Below are 21008 nucleotides of genomic sequence, written 5' to 3' on the forward strand. Positions count from 1 at the left end.
GGCAAATTTTTGATCAGAATTCTTGATTATTGATCAGAAGGTGCTCCTTAATTTTTTTAATTAGGAGGACAAGTGCTCCTGATTACAAGAAAAACACTGCTCTTAAACTTGGTGTGTGACAGGTATGGCTTTGGAATGGGGTTTGGCCGAGGTTTTTTTTTTTGCTTTAACCCCTGACTACTCTACTACAACAATTATTACGTTTGTTTAAAAGAATAATCACACAATACGCTATTTCTTCCATGTTTTAATTTTAATAATAAACCCTCCTTTGAGTTTACTGTGGGAGTACTACACTCAACCAACACTAGGGAAGGCAGTTTTTGTCGGAGCCCTTGTTGTTCTTAATTTTGACGTTAATTTTCATTTTTACACCAGACATATATATCGGTTCAAAATATCGGTTATCGGTATACTTGAGCTGTAATAATCTGTATCGGCCTTGAAAAACACATATCAGTCAACCCCTAGTAGACAGTGTAACACTGGTTTTGCTTGGTTTCACAGAACTAATCGTTGCCTGGGTTGCATACGTATGTGTGGGGCGGAGCTATCAAAATAGGGGCGAGACACTTTTGGGGTAGGGGCGTGTTTGTTTTGGTGATTTGAAATGTCAGCATTGGCTACCAGAAATCACTTACCCCACCTTTAAACAATGTTATGATGTAAAATGAATAAATACTTCAGATTTTGCATTATTTCTAGGTCACTAATCAAATGCAAGTTTGTGATATTGATCTGTGTTCTGAAATTCTGAAACGTCTATACATTTTTCATTTCTATACATGGTATCAGACTTTTGAACTCCACCTGCAAACTACTGCCTGTCTGAGTATGAATGTTAGGTCAAATAAAACACTTGAAAATGTTGAAAAGAGAGAAACAACAGCCACCAAGTAAATGGCAACATTAACACAAACATACAGACAGTCACTTTGAATATCAGATGTATGGTGGAAAATTTCAACTAACCAGATGAAGCACAACATCAACTACAGTACAACAAATAAATGCATATTGATGCTCGCCAACAACATTCACATTTGTCTTTGTGCATTAGGTTACCGTTTCAACTCAAATATAATGAATATCAACATGTTTTCCATGCAAAATGATTGGACATAACAACTCCGTATAAACACAATACGAGCAAGCATAAAAAATGGTCCAAGGACGGAACCTTGCATACACCTACAATCTCACATCACTGTAATACACTGGTGATACACAGTGAAAGAGAGACTGGTTTTTAGGGTTTACCGTGAGAAGGCAAATTGAGGAGCAGGGCTGTCCTAGGCCTACTTTCAGACTTTGCTTCCTGTTTGAATCCTGTCTCAATTCCTGTTTAGGAAAGGTGGATGAAGGATAGGCTAGTAATTCTATGTTTGTAATTCACTAGTCCTTCAATGTGAATGCAACCCATATGAAGCACTAAGAGTTATGGGGCTTGGTCCAATGGTTAATTTCTGTTGAAATCCAATTCCAACAGCTGGAACGTCATGCACTTTGCGACATTAGTCATACGCTCTTAAAATAGCATTTTTAGTATTGAACTCGTTCATTCATATTGTCAGGGGGAAGTGAATCTTGTACCAACCAAATCCAAGACCAAAAGCTCACTCACATGCAGCATGTGGTGATTTGTACTGGGCAAAAGCCTGCAGGCAGAACTGTGGTACCTCTGAAGTAAGGGATGTAGTTGTGGTGTTGGAGCAAATCCAGAGTAGTGGGGTTGAGGGGCAGGGCCACACCACCACTCCCTGCCTGTGGTGTGTTTCTACCACTGCCGCAGTACAAAGGCAGTGGGGAGGAGCCTCTGGCACTACCATGGGCACTACTCCTCCCCGAAGTTGGAACAGGCAACACATTTTCTGGATGAGTGGTGTATTTGACACTCAGATATTGCTCTGATCAAGAGACCCAGACGGTCAGGGAAGAATGGCAATAATATGAGATCAGCAACTATACTTAAAAACCAAATGATTCTTGAATTACTTTCTTCCATGAAATTCTGTATCAAATCAGTTTATTGTGGTTAAAAATGTCATTTTAGAAAGGAATGCTTTAGCTCTGTTCCACATCTTAGTGAACTGCCTCGCTACCTACTGTTTTTACAACCTGCATTGAATCTCTTAAGTGATTGATTTGGAATGCTGTACAAAAGATGATTTCAATACGATGTTGAAAACAGTTGTGATGCTTAATACTTTTGTTAATAAATTTTTTCTGATTCATTCAGTCATGGTGGTGCTTCTTAATATTTTTTATGATAATTTTTTTGATGAACAGAAGTTCAAAAGAAATCTAAATAATATAGAAATCTTTAGTGACATTTTTGTTTAGTATATAATAGATACATACACTATATATACAAAAGTATTGGGGCACCCCCTTCTTTAGAATAGAAAAAGGCACTTCCAAAACTGTGAAAACAAAGATGGAAACTAGGGGTGTGCGATATTGACAAAAAAATTATATCTCGATATTTTCTGGGACTTTATCGATAACGATAATTAAACGATATTTTGCTGAGTGTGTTATTGTGCTGGTATCTTAAGGACTGCCGAAGACAGCTGACTCCTAATGTTTTTAATATTCTTCATATTCTGTGTGGTGGTCAGTTCATACTGATAGAAATTAATCTTTTCCAATAAGTTTAAACTGATTTTTGCATTTTATGGGCATTTTTACCTTTATAAAGCAATTTTTTCTAAAAGTGTCCATTATCTTTTGAGTCAAATTCTTACATTTAATCAGGGAATTAGAATAATAAGACATTTGGGCTTTACCAAGCAAATTAAATCAACATAGAAGCTGCATCTGAAGTGGCATTTAGATGCATTTACACACATGTATTTTGTTTAATGCAAGACATGAACACATTTAACCTGCAATTACAAATGCATAAATAATGTCTTGATATATTAAACATAAAACGTTGAATACTGATATTTGAAATGATTTAAAACATGAAAAAATCAAAAAGAAAAGAAAGAAAAAGCCAAAATTTGAAATTAAAACCGCCAGCAAATCACTGTTAATAAGTGAGTCATTGCGATTGAACCGAATCATTTAAACGGTTGATTCATTCAAGAACAAAACACCGTCATGATGCTCAGAGACACAAAACAGCACTGTGGCTGTATTCGGAATGATTTTTGTTGGCGAAATAGAGCAAAAACAAGCAATATGGTGTCTAAAACGCAAGTCTCTTAATTAACTTATTGTTTATTGAATTCAATGTCACATTTGTAATCATGGTAATTTTTGGAGAAAAACGGCACTCTTCGTGTGAAATTGAATAACTATATGAAGTGGTATAAATATATAAATTTTCTGCCATCATGTCTTGAATTTGTGATCATTCTAAATGCATTTGAATAGGCTGAATCATGCAGTGAAAGAAAACACACTAAATGTGCACACACACTAGTCTAGGTTTAACGTAATGTATGCGTGCGCTCTGTAGGGATGTTTTGTTAAATCGCACATCGTTAACACAACAATTACGATATTATCGCAGACGATATATATCGCACACCCCTAATGGAAACATAATTCATGTATTTAAAAATTGTATTTCCATCTCTGTTGCAACAGTTTTGGAAGTGTCTAACTGTACCCATATGTACAAGTCATTGGTGTTTGACGATGAGTTTTTGGCTCAAGGCAGAGGTGCAGCGAGGATTAGGACTTTGCTTTCTGCAAACCAGTCAAGTTCTTCCACATTGACTGAATCAATCATTTCTTTTTGAACCCTGCCTTATACACAGAGGCATTGTCATGCTAGAATAGAAAAGGGTCCTGTCCAAACTGTTGCTATAAAATTAGAAGAACACAATTCCCTAAAATATCATTAGCTGCTTAAACATTAAAATTTGTACTCATGGAAATTACTAAAGTAGTCAAACCTGTTCATTAGAAGGGGGTGTCCCAATACTTTTGGCAATATAGTGTAGTTACACAATAACTGTGCAGGTATGAATGACTTTGTGTCCATAAGTTTCATCATGTATGTGGAGGGATACCTGGTCTGCTGTAGGTCTGAGGTGAGCGGGAAGGCGTATAGCGGCCATAACCCCCTAAAGAGCTGTTGGAGCTGGGGCTGGAGGGCCTCCTCTGCCGGGGAGACTTTTCCCCATCTCCCTAGAATCAAACAGACAGTTTTTCAGCATGAAATTGAAAGCATTAGACAATTAACAATGTTAAACGGTAATCACTATGGCCCTGGGACACACAGGAGGGCTATAAAGCTGCAAAAGAAACACAGATGTGACCAGTTTGCAATAATCAGTCCTAACTAGAAATAGGCTGATCATTGAGTGATTACACCACAGAGTTTTCAAACTGAAGATGGTGAAAAACACACAATACTGTTCATGTCTCCAAACCACAACTGTTCTACTCCACAAACAAGGTCTCATTCACTAATCGTGCACATATTTGTGTGTGAAAATGTGTGTAAAATGGTTTCATCACGTAATAAGTACAAGTAACAATCTGTCCAGATTCTGAATAAAAATTAGATGTGTACATATATACAGTGTATATTGTAAGGCATGATTAGTGAACAAGACCCAATGAAACAATAATGGGTCCTGTTTCTTCATGTTAACGCTACTATACCTCGGTTGGAGTGGGGGTGAGTTGCTGAGGTGACTGTAAACAAAGAAAGCAAATGAGTAAAATGGACTTGAATGCAATGATAGATATGTCCATGAAAAAAAATTAGATTTCCCCCTAAGTTACACGACTGAAACTACTGTAACACTTCAACGAATTAGCAAAATTATGATTTTTGGCCAAGCCATGTTGCAATGAAGCTGGATGATGAGTAAAGATGATTACATTTAAAAATGGCACTATTTTAACAAATTAATACTGTAGCTGTTGCATGAGTAATTATGCAATTCTTTTGCTTTTAAGACACCTATCAAGATAAAAAAAAGTGTCAAAAATCGGAAACATCAAATATAAGACATGTATATGTTATTCCCTCATGTAAGCCTGTATTAGGGAGTGTATTTGTACCTCTCCAAAAGTCCTGTCCTCCACAGGGTAGCTCACATAGGGTGAGTATGAGAGCATGTCAGGTCTGTCAATGTTGTAGATCGCTTTGATTTTAGGAAGAGCAGCCAGGTCCTTGTAGTCCAGAAGTTCATCACCCAGCTTTGCCTTAAGAAAGAGCAACATTATGGCTTTAAAACTCTCTCTACACATATAGTTATTTGTAGGCTTGTGTGTTGCTGCCCACTGGTGGTGATCTTGAACAAATTAAAATCAATAAAGAAAAGAATCATTTTCAAATGCACTTACATAGATAACTCTGCTAGGGGAACCTGATGTACTGGAGGCAGGAGCAGAGGTGATGCTCTCAGAGGATGTTCTAGTCACCTGGAAACAAAAACAAGGTGTGAAAAACAAAAACAATAAAAGGAACAGCAACAAAAAGGCATTTTGTTGACTCAATTTAAACCCTGTACGAAGTAACATGAGTGATTATAGCACAATTCCAATGTGGCTATTACTATTGGGCGGCACTAACAACAGTTTATCAGTTTTCACAAGGTTATGAAGGAATCAACAGAAAGGTAGAAAAGGTTTTGCCGTTAGGACAGAACAATACTTTTTTTCAGTGTTGTACAGGAACAGATATAACACAGTATAATGCAATAAAAAAAATTAAAATAATCTGTATTTTGTCAGGAAAAAGTAAACAAACATGCTATAGTAAATAGTTTTTTTATTATCCTCATTAAACCTATAAAGGTTTGGTTATAGATTTATTAATATATATTGTAAGAAAGTAATATAAGAAATATTCTCTAAAAAGGCTTATTATTTAAGTCAATGTATCTTGCACTGATGCATGGACGAGACATTTAAATGGACCAGACAAATTCTTATTGAGAAATTGTTTTTTTTTTTTTTCAGTTTAAATGGCATATAGGACAAATGGTAGATTACTGTAAATTGCACACTTAAGGGAAAATGATCTGTAATTTTTTTAATCAACAAACAATAAGCTATCATGAAAAAAAAAAAACAGTGAGTATCTTATTACAATAATACGAAAGATTTATTTGTGATTTTATTTATAAGTAATGCATTCAGGGTTGCTTCACAGTGTCTTCTCTATAGCCACACACTCATTTTATAGTACTTGTCCAGACGATGTTAAAACCTGTTATTTGGTTCCTGATTTCTACTGGGTGGGAGTGGTGGTAGCCTACGGTAGCCTGACAGCCCCATTTTGGACTTTAGTGAGCATTCTATTAAAACTAAAAGCAGGTTGGGAAGTAAGCCCATGCAGAGGGGAGAGGGCCGCATGTCACAAACCTGCACAGGTACATTGGAATGGAGATCACTGAGCTGAATCCGCACTTGTTTCTGCAGGGAAAGGGTTGTTACAGAGAAGCGCTTCCACATACTGCATATCACCTTTATTTAACTACCTGGATTTCCTGTTAAATGATTTTGCGTAATATATTTCAGAGCATGTCAGCTACCTAAACCAGAGCTCATTTTTTAATTTGTAACATATTAAGGATAAAATTTAAATCCCACACCTCTGCTGACTGTCTTTTTAGGGTCCGTCACTGACTCTAGACTTTAGTCTTTAATGACATTCAAGTCAATAAAAATTGTGGATCCGCTGATAGCAGTGTTTATTTGCGTTGATTTAGTGCCTGATTATCTTAAGAAATTTTGCTAATCTTTTAACAGCACAACCATGCAAAATTTACATAGAGAAATTCTCCAACTTGCAGGATGGTTCTATGAGCTAGACACGCCAGACTACTGCAATCGTACATATTTTACTGGGACTGTACAACATCTCTCCACCACCGTGATCCAGGCACCATAATCAGCACTATAAAAGCCAAAAGTGCACTCGACAACAACATGCATCTCAACACTTGCTCAATTACAACACTTCTCCATTACTTCATGAATAACGGCTGCCATGACCAACTATTCCATAATTTTTCTTAAGCAAAATGTATTTGAAATACTGTCAACCCATTTTCTGTGGGCTAAAGTATTGAGTTTTTAGAGTAAGGTGGATTATATAATAAGCCTAATTTAAAAACAAGCCAATGACTCTGTTTCAGATCATTTACTCCGTTTAGTAAATTGCAGGTATATTAGATGCAGGTTTCTGTGCTGCAACGTTTTAGTGAATTCACTCCCCATGTCTTCAGTCACAGTTTTACAATTTGCTTGGATTTACCTTACTCTTCTCCTCCATACGCGCTGCCTGTCTGCAAGGAGGATGCCAGATGGAAGAACCTGTGAAAGAGAAAACCAAAAATAACTTGCAAGTCCATGTAAAAAAAATATGCAGGCTTTAAGAAGTATTTCACCCAGCACAATATTCACAAGTATAGTACATCACATTAATTATAACATGATTAATTACATCCTTGAAATCAGGTAGACAAAAACTTAAAGTCAGTATGATTAATTTTTAAAAGAAATTAATACTTTTATTCACTAAGGATGCTTTATATTAACACTAAACAGCACAACCATTTTGAACAGGAATAATAACAAGAAATATTACTTTAGCACCAAATTAGCATATCAGAATGATTTCTGAATGATCATGTGACACTGCAGGCTGCTAAAAATGGAGCTTTGCCATCACAGGAATACATTCTAAAAAATATTATTAAAATAGAACACATTTTAAAATTGTTATATTTTTCACAGGGGTTTTTTGGCTGTATTTTTATCAAATAAATGCAACCTTGGTGGCACTTCAAAAACATTTTAAAAAAGAACAGTAGTTTACATTTTTAAGTGGGGCTTAAATACTTTTTGTGCTCACTGTATCTTTAAAATATCTCTGTTCTTAATTCAACAAACATATTTCACATAACTCATCTCCCTGAGGAGTTAGCATGTTCATATATACTACCATATCAACTGGCATTCATAAACTAAGTAACACAATCATTCACACTTTGAATGAGTCAGCAGTCTTTCATTTTATTTTAGGCAGACTGAAAAAAAAGCTTCTAACTGATTCTGCTTTCAAAAAGCACATCTGGCTATAAATCTCCTTTAAATCACTGCACAGAGTTCAACGAGATACTGAAGTATTGCAACGTTTGAGGTGGGACACAAGAGAATAAATAAAACCATATTTATCGTATGATGTCAAATGTGTGTTTTCTTCTTTATAATTTAAGACACCTCAACTATGGAATGTATTCAGGTTTTGGATGTGACTGGTTTGAGCTGGTCTATTCTTTCGCTGTTTAAAATACAAAACAAACTATCCATTCTTGTATTTGTCAGTACAGATGTATTTTTTAAGCATAAAACTCCAAGTACACTAATACATATGATTCAAAAATCCTTGTCAGTAGTCATCAGTTTTGTCTGTGCCTGTCTGTCTGGTATCATGCTCAAAATTTATAGGACTGCAGAGGAAAATGTTTCATGCAGCATTCTCACACAAATCATCAAATTAAATGTATCTCCTCAACCGTAACTTTTGCTAAGCGCAGCCAACAAATACATTTTTTTATATTATACTTTTGTTGAATATAATCTGTAAAAGGTTGACACATTAATTGTCACATTAAAATAATTTACAAATAAAATAGAAGCAATATTCATTGTTTTGAAGTATTTGTTTTAATAAAACATCAGCCAATTCCAGTATCTGAAGCAAATCATGCAAATTTGATGATGCTTAAATTACCTTGCAGGTACATCTCCTCCCCCTCCCCAAACATCTGGTTACAACATGCACATCTGGCACATGTGGGATGATAGTGTTTTTCTCCAGCCTGCAGATAAACACAAAGCAGAACACATATCAGTCACTCACCTTTTTATATTTTTATATACTCATATTGGGGGATTATTAAGACTACATTTGTCTTAATTCTCTTGACAATGTAATTAACTGATTTATTCCTCAAATAATTCACTTTATTTGCAGTTCCAAATGCTAATTTGATAGCGGTAGGAAGGGGGACACCATCTGCAGTAACTGTGTCTGAACAGTAGAGGGACCACAGATGCAAAGCTGGCTATCATTACATTACCATTCAAAGGTTTGGGGTTTGGTAAGAATTTTTGAAAGTATAGACTCAACTTTAGTGTCATGTGATCCTTAAAAAATCATTCTAATATGTTGATTTGATTCTCAGGAAACATTTCCTATTGAAAACAGCTGTGCTATATATTTTTATGGATTTTCTTTAATAGAAATTTCATTTTTTTTTTTTTTATATAAGTCATGTTTTAATCAGATGTCTTTACTGTCAACTTTAGATCAATTTAATGTGTCCTTACTGAGTAAAAGCATTCATGTAAAAAAAAAAAAAAATTATATATATATATCTCTTACTGATCCCAAACATTTGCATGGTTGTGTACTATCACCAAAAGAGAAAGAGATAAAGTATTGTCCTTTTCGATCTTATTCTCTCTAGCTTTCTATTAATTCATCTGGTTATCAATCATTTTAGTGTTTCTTAAGAGCTCTGTCGGGCTGTAATTTTGCAGTATTCCTTTAAATATTTGGTGTCCTTTCAAAGTTAGATTTAGTTCACGAGGTAAATAGCTCCGTCCACCCTGAAAGAGCACACATTAGTAAAATCAATCTTTTATATTTTCCTGTCATCCATTAGATTCCTGTCATCCATTTTTCATCAACCTTCATCAAGTACTAAAAGACTCATCTATGATTGGAAATTTTCAGCATGCTGTCACACTCCTTTTAGTGTTCAGCACAGCTGTAGATTTAACTTCTCATGTATCAAAACATGCACTGGAAAATCTCCTCAGCCCCTCCCCCCTCTCCATTCACTTTCAGCACAGTGACAGTCTTGCCACTCAAAATGTCATGACATTTCAGGCTCAGATACAATTCCCAATAAATGCTACAGAGTAAATAGGACCTGCAAATCATGCTCTGTGCTCTCTTTCTGTTACATACTTTACAACAACAACAAATGGAACAAGCTGTTTAAAAATCCCCTCAAATACACAATAAAATCCTTTACCTTTGATTACCTCAGTACCCCGATGCTGTCTAGGCTTGTGACCTGACGTTACTCCTGAAAGGTGGGCTAATTATTCTTGCTAACATTAGGATACTTGTATCAACTAGCCTTCAGTTCATGTAAAAAATGTTGCCGGGGGCAAAAAAAAAAAAAAAGGCCAAGATATTGTTTTGCATGACTTCATTTTAAATCTACTCAAAGCACTTGGCAAAGAAACTGTGCAGTTAAAACTACCATCCTAAACCATGATGTCACACAGTGACTATCTAATTTTGGGTTACCGAGAGCAAGTGGCAGTGCCAATGGGACAGTCACTATAGCAACAGTGTCCCACTCCTGACACACACACACACACACACAGATACACTTATTTATAGAGCTTTAAAGTACACAAAGCTGTAGATCTTTATGTATATGTGACAGATATGAAATGCACACCTAACTTAAGTATTTTTACAAGCAACATTTACTCATACGAGACCACTAATGGGAAACTTAGCAGATGCAAAGAACAACTACATCAATAGGGTGCTTGTTAGGGTGTAACAAAATAGCTGTTTAAAGAAAAATGAGGAAGCGTTTGCATGCAAGAACAAAACTGAGTGAACAAAACAGAAAGAGTAAAAAGGAGACGCAAAATGAGGAGATATATTGTACTGTACTGTAATTAGGCTTCAGATGGGTTGTGAATTGACTGTCTGAGATTGTCTTCGTAAGCACCCACTCATCTTCTGCCCCCTCCAACACTTAAAAATAAAGGTGCTTAAAAGGTTCTTCACAGAGATGCCATAGAAGAACCATTTTTGGTTCCACAAAGAACCATTCAGTCAAAGTTTCTTTAAAGAACCATCACTTTCTTAACTTTTAATAATCTAAAGAACCTTCTTTAACCACAAAGAACCTTTTGTGAAACAGAAAGTTTCTTCAAATGTTATAGGTTCTTTAAGGAACCATTTAGACAAAAAGGTTCTTCTATGGCATCGTGAAGCACCTTTATTTCTAAGAGAGAACATGACCACTGCGATTACAGAGTACCAGCCTGAAGCTCTCAGATGACAATAAAAGCCTTTCACATGAACTCAAAGCAAAGATATGATCAAACTCAACCAAGTCTTGCTATAAAGTCAACATGAAATGGCATTAACAAGCCATTTTATTCATATTTCAGAGTGAAACGGAATATGGAGAAAATGGCTTTATTTCTCCATTTACTTTGAGACATCTTGGTTTTTATGCTAGTGCACTCTTTAAAGTTGACCATTGTTTTTGCCGAAATGCACATTTAACTTTTTTTAGTTAAATGGATAAAAAAAATGATGACTCATCCTGCACTGCAGATTTTGTCCAATCAAATGTTCTCTAGCATGAGAATGTCCCTCCCCCTCATTCATGGCTGTTATGCAACTAAACCCTATTGGCTATTTAAAAAGATTAACCCTTCAATATGTCCTGCACAAAGTGTTTTTAGTTTTAATGAAAAACATTTTCATTAATTTTTGGAATAGAGCTGAAAAAATTTAAATATAAATATTACAATTACAAATTTGAATGAAAATTAGAAGGGCTCCCGACTAAAAAAAGTAATATATTTAAAATACATTTATTTCATACTAAGTATAGTTCAAATCTATTAACATATTTACTGACATATTGCTCAAGACTTACTGATATATAAATTATAATTAAACTTTATTTGGAGTAGGCCTACTACTTCTGCACAATTTTTAATATAAAGCCTAAAATGTGTTTAATGTCACTATTGATGAAATTTGTATGGTCTTTAAATAATATCGGTCTTCGAATGCAAGATATTTAAAGTGTACCTGAAGTATACTTGCAATACTTCCAATTTAGCATAATGAAATATACTTCAGTATATCTTTAGTTGGACTTCAGCACTACTTCTGCACAATTAAAGTGCATTGAGTACAAAATTAACTGTTCCAATTTAGCAGACTTTAAGTATACCAGTTTAGTATACCAAAAGTACAATTGCAGGGTATTTTTATTAAGTACATAAATATGTAAATGTATTTATAGTATACTTAACATGAAATAAATATATTTAAAATAGATTTTAGTATATTTATTTTTCACTAGGGCTGCTTTGTCAACTACCTGAAATAAATAAGTTAAGGATAAAGTACTAAAATCACAAAAACTAAAATTTTAATAAAAATAAACTACAGCTAAACAGAAATATTTTTAAACTAATAAAAATGACAAAAGCACAACAAAATTACCAAATCCTAAACGAAAATCGAAAACTAAAACATCTAACAAAATCTAATAATAAAAGCTAATTTAAAATATTAATGAATACTAAAATAGTATATAAATAACACTGTCCAAACTTTCAATTTCTTTTTTGGTCTTTAAAAAAAGAAAAGAGGGTTCATTTTGATTTCATGTGGACTTTAAGCAATGTTAACAATATAATTAAGCCATCCATTCATCTACTTCCATCTATTAATGAATCCATTCATTAAAGGACCCCTGACAAATAGAAAAGATTTCTTCAAACCTCAAGTACTTTTCCAGTGATGTATTTCTTGCAGGTTTCACACTGGATGCCGAACATGGCGTGGTAGTCTGCCTCACAGTAGGGGATCCCGTCTCTGCAGAACATCAACAATACATTACAGAAGATGTATTTCACTAGAACTCAAGGATGGTGACAGATCTCTGTATGCTCTCTGGCCTTGAGAATCCCCTGTTCTTTCATATTATGATATCAATAGCGTTGAGTCATTCCAGAGGGTTCAGCAGGCTTGCAGATCACATTACTACGATCGATAAAGCACACACAAGCACCCAGAGAAGAGTAAGAGTGGGACTAACTTGCTGATATATTCTGCATTAAGCACTTTATTGCACACTTTGCACTTGAAGCAGCCAAGGTGCCAGTGCTTGTCCAATGCCACCAGAGACTGCTCATTTTTAAACTCCTTTCCACAGGCACAGCAATCTGCAGAGACAGCGAGACAAAAGTGTAGTGTAATACTAATGAAATGGCATGGAAAGCTGTCAATGCAGACATTTAGGAAATAAATGAGTGAGTGTGTGTGTAAGAGAAAGAGACTAACATAGAATGGAATAGATTGCAATGCAGAAACACAGAGTACTCACTGTGCACAGCCTGTGGGGATGCCGTGCTGTTGACTGGCACAGGCTGAGTGCATTTCTCACAAACGCACTCCTTCCCATTAAACGTCACGCGGCCCCCAGCTGGAAATGGCTGCCTGCCAGAAATACACACACAGTCACCTCATCATTCACCAAAGTTATAAAGTCACTTTCACATGAGGATGAACTTTAGACTAGTTTCTCAAACCATTTTCAATTAGGATCAGATGCAGAGACACTACATGATGAAAAACTCACAAAAGGGTGACAAAACTAAACATTTTAGCACATTAGCAGTTGGCAAGCATTGTAAGAATTACTGCTTTGTTAATCTTTTAAATTAAATCAAATAACTTAGCATAAGCAAAGGCAGATGCATTCTAAAAGGCAAAGTTCACCCAAAACTTTATTTACATATACTAAAAAAGGGAAACGTTGTATTATTTACAAAAGGTGACATTTAGCATAAATTTAAAAGCAATGAGAATGAATGCTGTCAGTCTTTGAAAAGACAAAAAAAGCACCCTAAAACAAGCTAAAAGAAAGTCTTCTAAAGCTATAGCAGATCCAAGCCGCTATTTACCGTGTAACCGTGTACCGTGCAGCTCCTCTTTAGGATTCATATTCATTTAGATATTTTCATAACTGCCACATCAAAACCAGTTATGACACACATGACAACCAATGTTGTTTGGCATCACTGGTCAGCTCTTTTGTTGATTTTGATTGCTTCTATTGTCCTCATTTGTAAGTCGCTTTGGATAAAAGCGTCTGCTAAATGTAAATGTAAATGTGTCAGACCTGCTGTGTTTTTGCATGCATAGTATACTTATATTAAACATAAATGTTAATTAGATTTCAGAGCTGTGGACAGGATTTTAGCGAATAATTACTAAAATTTTAGTCTGACCTTGACACACACACACGCAAAAATCAATCAAAATACTTGCAGCATCAAATATAGCATTTTTTTATGCTTTTTTTGGTATTGACTCCAAGATGCTTCAAGAAACCTACCTGCAAAGCTACAGTACTGTTAAAAGTTTTAGGCACTTGTGTAAAAATGCTGTAAAATGAGGATGCTGTCAAAAATAAATGTCATAAATAGCTTTTCTTTATCAATTAACTTCTATTAACTAAATTAAATCAATATTTGGTGTGACCATCCTTTGCATTTAAAGCAGCTTTTGCCCTAGATGCACTTGCGCATAGTTTTTTAGGCAGCTTTGCAGGTAGGTCTCTTAAAGCATCTTGGAGACGTCGCCACAGTTCTTCTGGATTGAGTCTGTCTCAGTTTGTTCTGTTTCTTCATGTCATTCCAGACAGACTGGATGATGATGAGATCAGATCTCTGTGTGGAGCTCTGGCTGTTGTCAGACTCCTTGAACAAACAAAACTCTCACTGGATTATTACAAATAATAGCAAAATGAATATTTCCTACTGACACTACAGCAAAAGATAGAAATAACTGACTTAAAACCATTTTTTAGCTGGTGAAAATACCAGTGTTCTAATCATGTTGGCCACCACTGTATATTTTTGAGTACTGTAACTTAATTAATTTGAGTTCATATAAAATATTTTCTTGATATTAAATAAATATAAAATCTAAATACATGTAGTTTATGTAGTTTAAACTAAATTAAATAAAAAATTACAATTCCAAAAATCAAATTAACTAATATTTTATTGCTTTCAAATAAAGCATCATCCAACATATATAGTTTTAGAATTAGTAAATTTACTGATTTTACAGTGTATGAAAATAAACATCCTGAATATTCTGCCTCACATCACCTTTTGCATTCCACAGAAGTTTAATACGAATTAATCTTATATTATTACATTAAATAATTTTCTGGTGCTACAGCACAATGAACATGACAGGCATAAGACCTCTTATTTGAAGCAGACCTTCATTATAAGACAGGCTTATGATGGCACATGTCCAATCATCTCTTTGGCTGATAGTTCAGTACGAGAGCTGATGATATCACAGTATGTTGATCATCGGCTCATGCTCTCATCACCCAATGGAAGAGTGAAAGTCCACGTCCAATTAACACACCATCGCCTGACAGTGAATTTAAAACTAATGAGCTAGTCTATGTTATCCAAAACTCTGTAATGGATACTGGTTGTCTGTTTTTCTTGGTATAGCAATGAATACTTAGTTCCTGTGGTTGTTGGACCAGTTTAGTTTGTAAAAATTTCATCATTTAGTTCTGTAGACCTCTGTTCACACCTACTAGCCTGCCATTAAAGTTATAATAATAGCAGTAACAATAATTTCTTACTAGCAAATGTAGAAACACTACGTGTTGGAATAGGTTGGATAAAGTCATCCAGAGCAACTACAAATTAGATATTTACGAGGTGATTTAAGATCCAGTCGCACCCAAGATACCAATTGGGTACACCGTGTCCACAGAAACATGGGCATCGCTATGGAAATGTAGGAGGGCCACGTTCTGAGCAACATGTCACATGCACATACACAACATCCGTTCAGAGACTGAGGGACACCCTACACCACTCTGGAAATAAGTGGCCCGGGAGCAGAACATATACTTAACATTCTTACTGAAAGCTAACGGGTCCCCTTTCCTTCCCCTCCCTAAGTAACAAGATTGCCTTCTCATAAAATTCGCTCACACACAGTCAGCGGCAGAACATTTCGAAATAAAACACCACAAATGGCAGCTACACGAGCTAGTATGAATGCACACACGGAAACACAATAAGTACATTTAGTTTGAATCTCCATGAGATACAAATGGAATTTGTGCATCCAGGGTAAGACCCTGCATGCAGGAAGTGCTGAATCTAATAAAGATGCATTTCACACAGCTTTTGTCTTTTTTTTCACTTGCAAATACAACAGCAGTCTTGGACATTACACTGACACCTACTAAAAGCCCCGATATACTTCAAACGAAATCGAAGAACGAACTGATATGACGTCATTTCGAACAAAATCAGGCCGAAATGAAGTTCGTTTTGAGTTTGTTTCGGCAGTTCGAAACAGCTCACCAAAGCGAACTTTCTGGGGGAGTTCGTTTTGGCTCCTAAACACCTTTGAGCTTCCATTGGTCTGTGACGATTACGCAATCGGTGGGTGTGTTCTGAAACTCCACCTTCTTTGACGTGAGAATTTTTTTTCCCCGGTTCGTTTCTTATTCCACGGAGGTCAGACAGGAGAACAACATCTAGAACAGCAACAACACCAAGGTACTAGCAATATGAATACACTGGAATAGCTGAGCTGCCACAGATACTGTATATCCGCACCTGTACAATCACTCGCGGAGAGACTTTAAAGATTCAGAGAAAGCATTTAATTCCTAGAAAGAAATTGCAACGAAGCACAACGAGTTATGCAAAGCGATGTGGAGAAACATCCGATGCCAGTTTTCCAAAGCCATGAAAAGAATGAAAGGAAAGAGTGGAGATAAGGTGGCGAGTAGCAAATACATGTTTCAATAAATATTTTACACCATACTGCTGCTGCTGTAATTTTTTTCTGTAAGCGAATGAAATGCCAAAAGAACATACAATAATTAACCTTTGTTTTGATCAAAATTAAATCATGACAATATAAATTTTATATAAAAAGGTGCAATAATTTACCCAGTTTAATAAAATAAATGAACAATCATAAAATAAAGTAACATGTTTGTGTTATTGAGATGGCTCCAATATTTTTTCACATCATGCTAAAGTTTTCAGACTAAAAAAAAAAGTTTTCAGACTATGAGCCATTCACACTTCCCATAAAGGACTGATTATGGAAATGGAATGGTTCTTTTGTATTGCAAAACATGATACTTGACTCTTAACTGCTGCTAATCATTATTCTTTTGTCTATAATATTTTGACCATTGGTACACGTCTCACACCTAGATACATTTCATCATTGTTGCGTTTAGGGTATATGTGCGAGTGGCGCGACACACACAGTTCGAATACAGTATAGCGTCGCTCAGCCTTTTCGAACTTCTTTTTGCCCCCAAACGAATAACGAAAACGAATTTCTTTTGAAGTATATTAAGCCTTAAGCCTATTCTTTTTTTCATGTGTAAAGGTATGAAAAAAAATCATACCTTGCATTTAGCAAATCTTATTAGATTTTTTTATTTATAATAATAAATATAAACTTTTATAATATCATATTATAACTTGTGTAATAATAATAATCATTTCATAATAAAAACAAAAATAATTTAATAATAATACAAATATGTATTTTTACATTTCTACATGCAGTGTGCAATTTTTGTCCACATTAATTACATAATATAATTACACTGAAAGAAATTGATAGAAAGCAAACACTGTTAATGTCTGAAGAAGTAGAAGAAAATTAATTATTAAAAAAATTATTATTATTATTAAGACATTAACTGTGTAAATTATTATTACTGATAAAACTGATATTGAATGTAATGTGACCCTGGACCACAAAACCAGTCATAAGGGTACATTTTGACCTGATACCTGAAAGCTGAATAAATATGCTTTCCATTGATGCATGGTTTGTTGTGATAGGACAATATTTGGCTGAGATACAACTATTTGAAAATCTGGAATCTGAGGGTGAAAAAAAATCTAAATATTGAGAAAATGGCCTTTAAAGTTGTCCAAATGAAGTTCTTAGCAATGCATATTACAAATCAAAAATTAAGTTTTGATATATTTACGGTAGGAAATTTACTAAATACAGGTGCATCTCAATAAATTAGAATGTCGTGGAAAAGTTCATTTATTTCAGTAATTCAACTCAAATTGTGAAACTCATGTATTAAATAAATTCAATGCACACAGACTGAAGTAGTTTAAGTCTTTGGTTCTTTTAATTGTGATGATTTCTATTGCTACAAATATACCCGTGCTACTTTTGACTGCTTTTGTGGTCCAGGGTCACATATTGTATGTGATTAACATTTTGAATTTGGTTACTGCTGCTGTACCTTATACAAATGAAAATGTTCAACTGAAAACATAAAGCTAAAACTGTTAAAGGACTAAAGTGAATGTCTGTTAGTGTGTTTGAATGTGTGTCTTACTTGCAGATGGCACAGACAAAGCAGCGTGGATGGTATGTCTTGCCCAGAGCGGACACAACTTCCCCTTCAATGAACTCTTCACAACTGAAGCAGCGGGTGCCATAGAGTCGCTGATAATCCAGAGTGCAGATAAACTCGCCCTGACGCACAAAAAAGCCTCCCTGAGCCAAATCACATCCACAAACTGCAGAAAAAAAGAGAGAGACAGTTAATGCTACAATGTGTTCATCTTTAATGATAACATAAAATTTCCAGAATGCAATCTGTCATTCAAAGTAATCACTTGAATGTGTGCAAAACCTGAAAAGTTCATTCTGGTGAGGATGGGGAAGAAACCTGTTGGTGCTTCCATTTACGATCACTAATAGTCAGTGCTATAATAAACAAGCATCTAATATAAAATATTAATGGATATATAATCTAATATGACAAAAATCTATTGACACTTTTGACAATGAATATATATGAGAGGAAAATGTTAGGGAGGGATGATTTGGGAAGAGATCCAGTCAGAAATCATCTCCTTAATTTTAAGTGGTTTTATTTAAATTTTAAGATATATAATGAAATAATATAGAAGAAGTTATATATTATGTAATATATAATAAGTTCGGAAAGACGAGATAAATGCTTAATAAATGCATTATACTGTAACTAAACCCGTTAGATTTTAGTAGACTAAATATACTGTAGATTAGTTGACTAAAACCAGACTAAAACTAAAACAATTCAGATGACTAAAACTAAATGGCATTTTAGTCAAAAGGCTATGACTTAAACTGAATCAAAATGTGCTGTCAAAATTAACACTTTAATTTTTTTTAAGTTTGTGCTTAATGGGTCTGAGGAATAAATATGCGTATTACCCATAATGACATTAATGACTACCCAAATCATGTGCTTGGGTGTGTGTCCATTTGTTTATGTGAGCAAAGCAATTGTTGTGTTTCTAATCAGTACACCATGACATGATCCAGGCACATGGAGACTGGAGACCAGGCAGGTGCATGAGTGGACAGGACAAAACAAAATGAAACACAACCTTCCTCTAATTTTCCCCTCTCCCTCACTGACTCTCTCAATCTCTCTTTCCTTTTCTCACAGTCCTTTTTCCACTAAAACAGGAACCACATCAGGAACATAATACACACGGACACGCTCCGATGACATCATTCTCAGGGCTGATCCATTTTCCACCTCCTCTGAGGTAAATGATAACTGTGGAATTTCCTTCTCTCCCATGGCTTTTCTTTTCTCACTTTGTGATTTTAAAACATAAGATAGTACCCAGATTTGAAGACTACAGTAAGATTTAACTTCTACTGTTAATAAGATTTTGGTAGGCTACTATTAGATGGATAGCCTAAATGTCCTAATTCAGATGGGCTACCTGTTTTTTTTTTTTTATTGGTATATCAAAGCCTTATTCCAAAAGGTACATCTGGAAAAAGGGGGGTTGTCTTATAATCAGGGTCGTCTTATATTTGGGCCAATATGGTATGTTATGTTTATATGTTCAATATATTTATATATAATATAAAATATAAGAATATAAATATATACATGTAAATATTTTCAAAATATTTACTGTGTGTGTATTTATATACATAATAAATATACACAGTAGACATACATATATTATGTAAAGAAAAACTTTTATTTTGGATACGATTAATCGCGCAGGTTTGACAGCACAGCACTACATGGTAAAAAAAACTGTTAATTGGTTAACATTAAGCTTCCCTACTATATACCATAAAAAAAACAATGTAATACATCTAATGTAATTTTACAGTAAAATACTGTACAGTTTTTAGAAGCAAATAAGAACAAGTCATTTTATACTTTACAGTGAAAAACAGTAAATTGGCATTCCCAGAATTTCCTGTTTGACACAACTCATTTTATGGTTTTTCATTTAAACAATTGTTGTTGTTGTTTTTACTTTTACAGTTATGTATCTTTGGGCAGTATGTTACATTTTATGCTGTTAACATTTATTGTATTATTTAGTGTCATGTTCATTACCATGATGGTGTTTTTCATTTGTGTGCACCTTCTATACAGTATATTAGTTTTTTTTCGCAAATTTGCTACTGTAGTTTTTACAGTAAAGTTCTGGCAACCACAGCTGAAGCTTTTTAACATATTTAACAAACAACTACAAAACAAAATTTGCCCTGAAAAATCCAAATATAAACATTTTTTTGTCGTCAGTACAGAAGGAAAAACTCAATTCAAATTCAAAATCAAATCTGGACTATGCAATCCATATTCATTTTATTGCATTTTATTCTTACTGCAAGTCAACAATTGCCTCATTTTGTCCGTTTATTTTTAGTGAATAACAGGAGAAACATTTGAGAATAAGTTGAAACATAGAAAACATTTTGCTCTAAAAGAGCAACTCCTGAGCAGTAACATTTTTACAATCCCATCCCAGTATATTATAGTATGCATCCTATTCTCTCCAAGTGCCTGACAGTTATCCATCTGCCTCTGTAAGATCCTATCTTGAATGACCTCACTTTGCTGTTACATAATAAGCTTTAGCACTCAGAAAACAGGCTCTCTCTCTTGCTCTCTTTCACACACACCCAAATGCACACTTATACTAACGTACTAATTCCCGTGCTAGCACAACACAATGCATTCTAGAAATGTTCCTCTCGTAGTAAAAATCCAAACAATAAAACAGGAATGTTGCTCAGGAAATGACAGGCATATTTTCCACAGCTGCTGAAGAATGATTGGTTGGCGACTGTGATGTGGAAGGTTAGCTAGGTT

At 34.8% G+C, this 21008-nt stretch overlaps 1 protein-coding gene across 1 annotated transcript in view; it reads right to left on the reverse strand.

Annotated features, from left to right (window-relative positions):
• ablim2 (actin binding LIM protein family, member 2) overlaps nt 1-18573 on the reverse strand; it is a 36791-nt gene extending 18218 nt beyond the window's left edge. The window contains 12 exon segments of the mRNA XM_016271001.1: nt 1680-1907; nt 4029-4146; nt 4627-4659; nt 5032-5175; nt 5317-5394; nt 7235-7293; nt 8717-8804; nt 12553-12646; nt 12870-12996; nt 13158-13270; nt 18222-18450; nt 18522-18573. Of these exon segments, the coding sequence (XP_016126487.1) occupies nt 1680-1907; nt 4029-4146; nt 4627-4659; nt 5032-5175; nt 5317-5394; nt 7235-7293; nt 8717-8804; nt 12553-12646; nt 12870-12996; nt 13158-13270; nt 18222-18450; nt 18522-18573 (1363 nt within the window).
• Nucleotides 18574-21008: the final 2435 nt, after the last annotated feature.

The sequence above is a fragment of the Sinocyclocheilus grahami genome, unplaced genomic scaffold (genome assembly GCF_001515645.1).
Source record: "Sinocyclocheilus grahami isolate Dianchi unplaced genomic scaffold, SAMN03320097.WGS_v1.1 scaffold59.1, whole genome shotgun sequence".
NCBI classification, from domain to species: domain Eukaryota; kingdom Metazoa; phylum Chordata; class Actinopteri; order Cypriniformes; family Cyprinidae; genus Sinocyclocheilus; species Sinocyclocheilus grahami.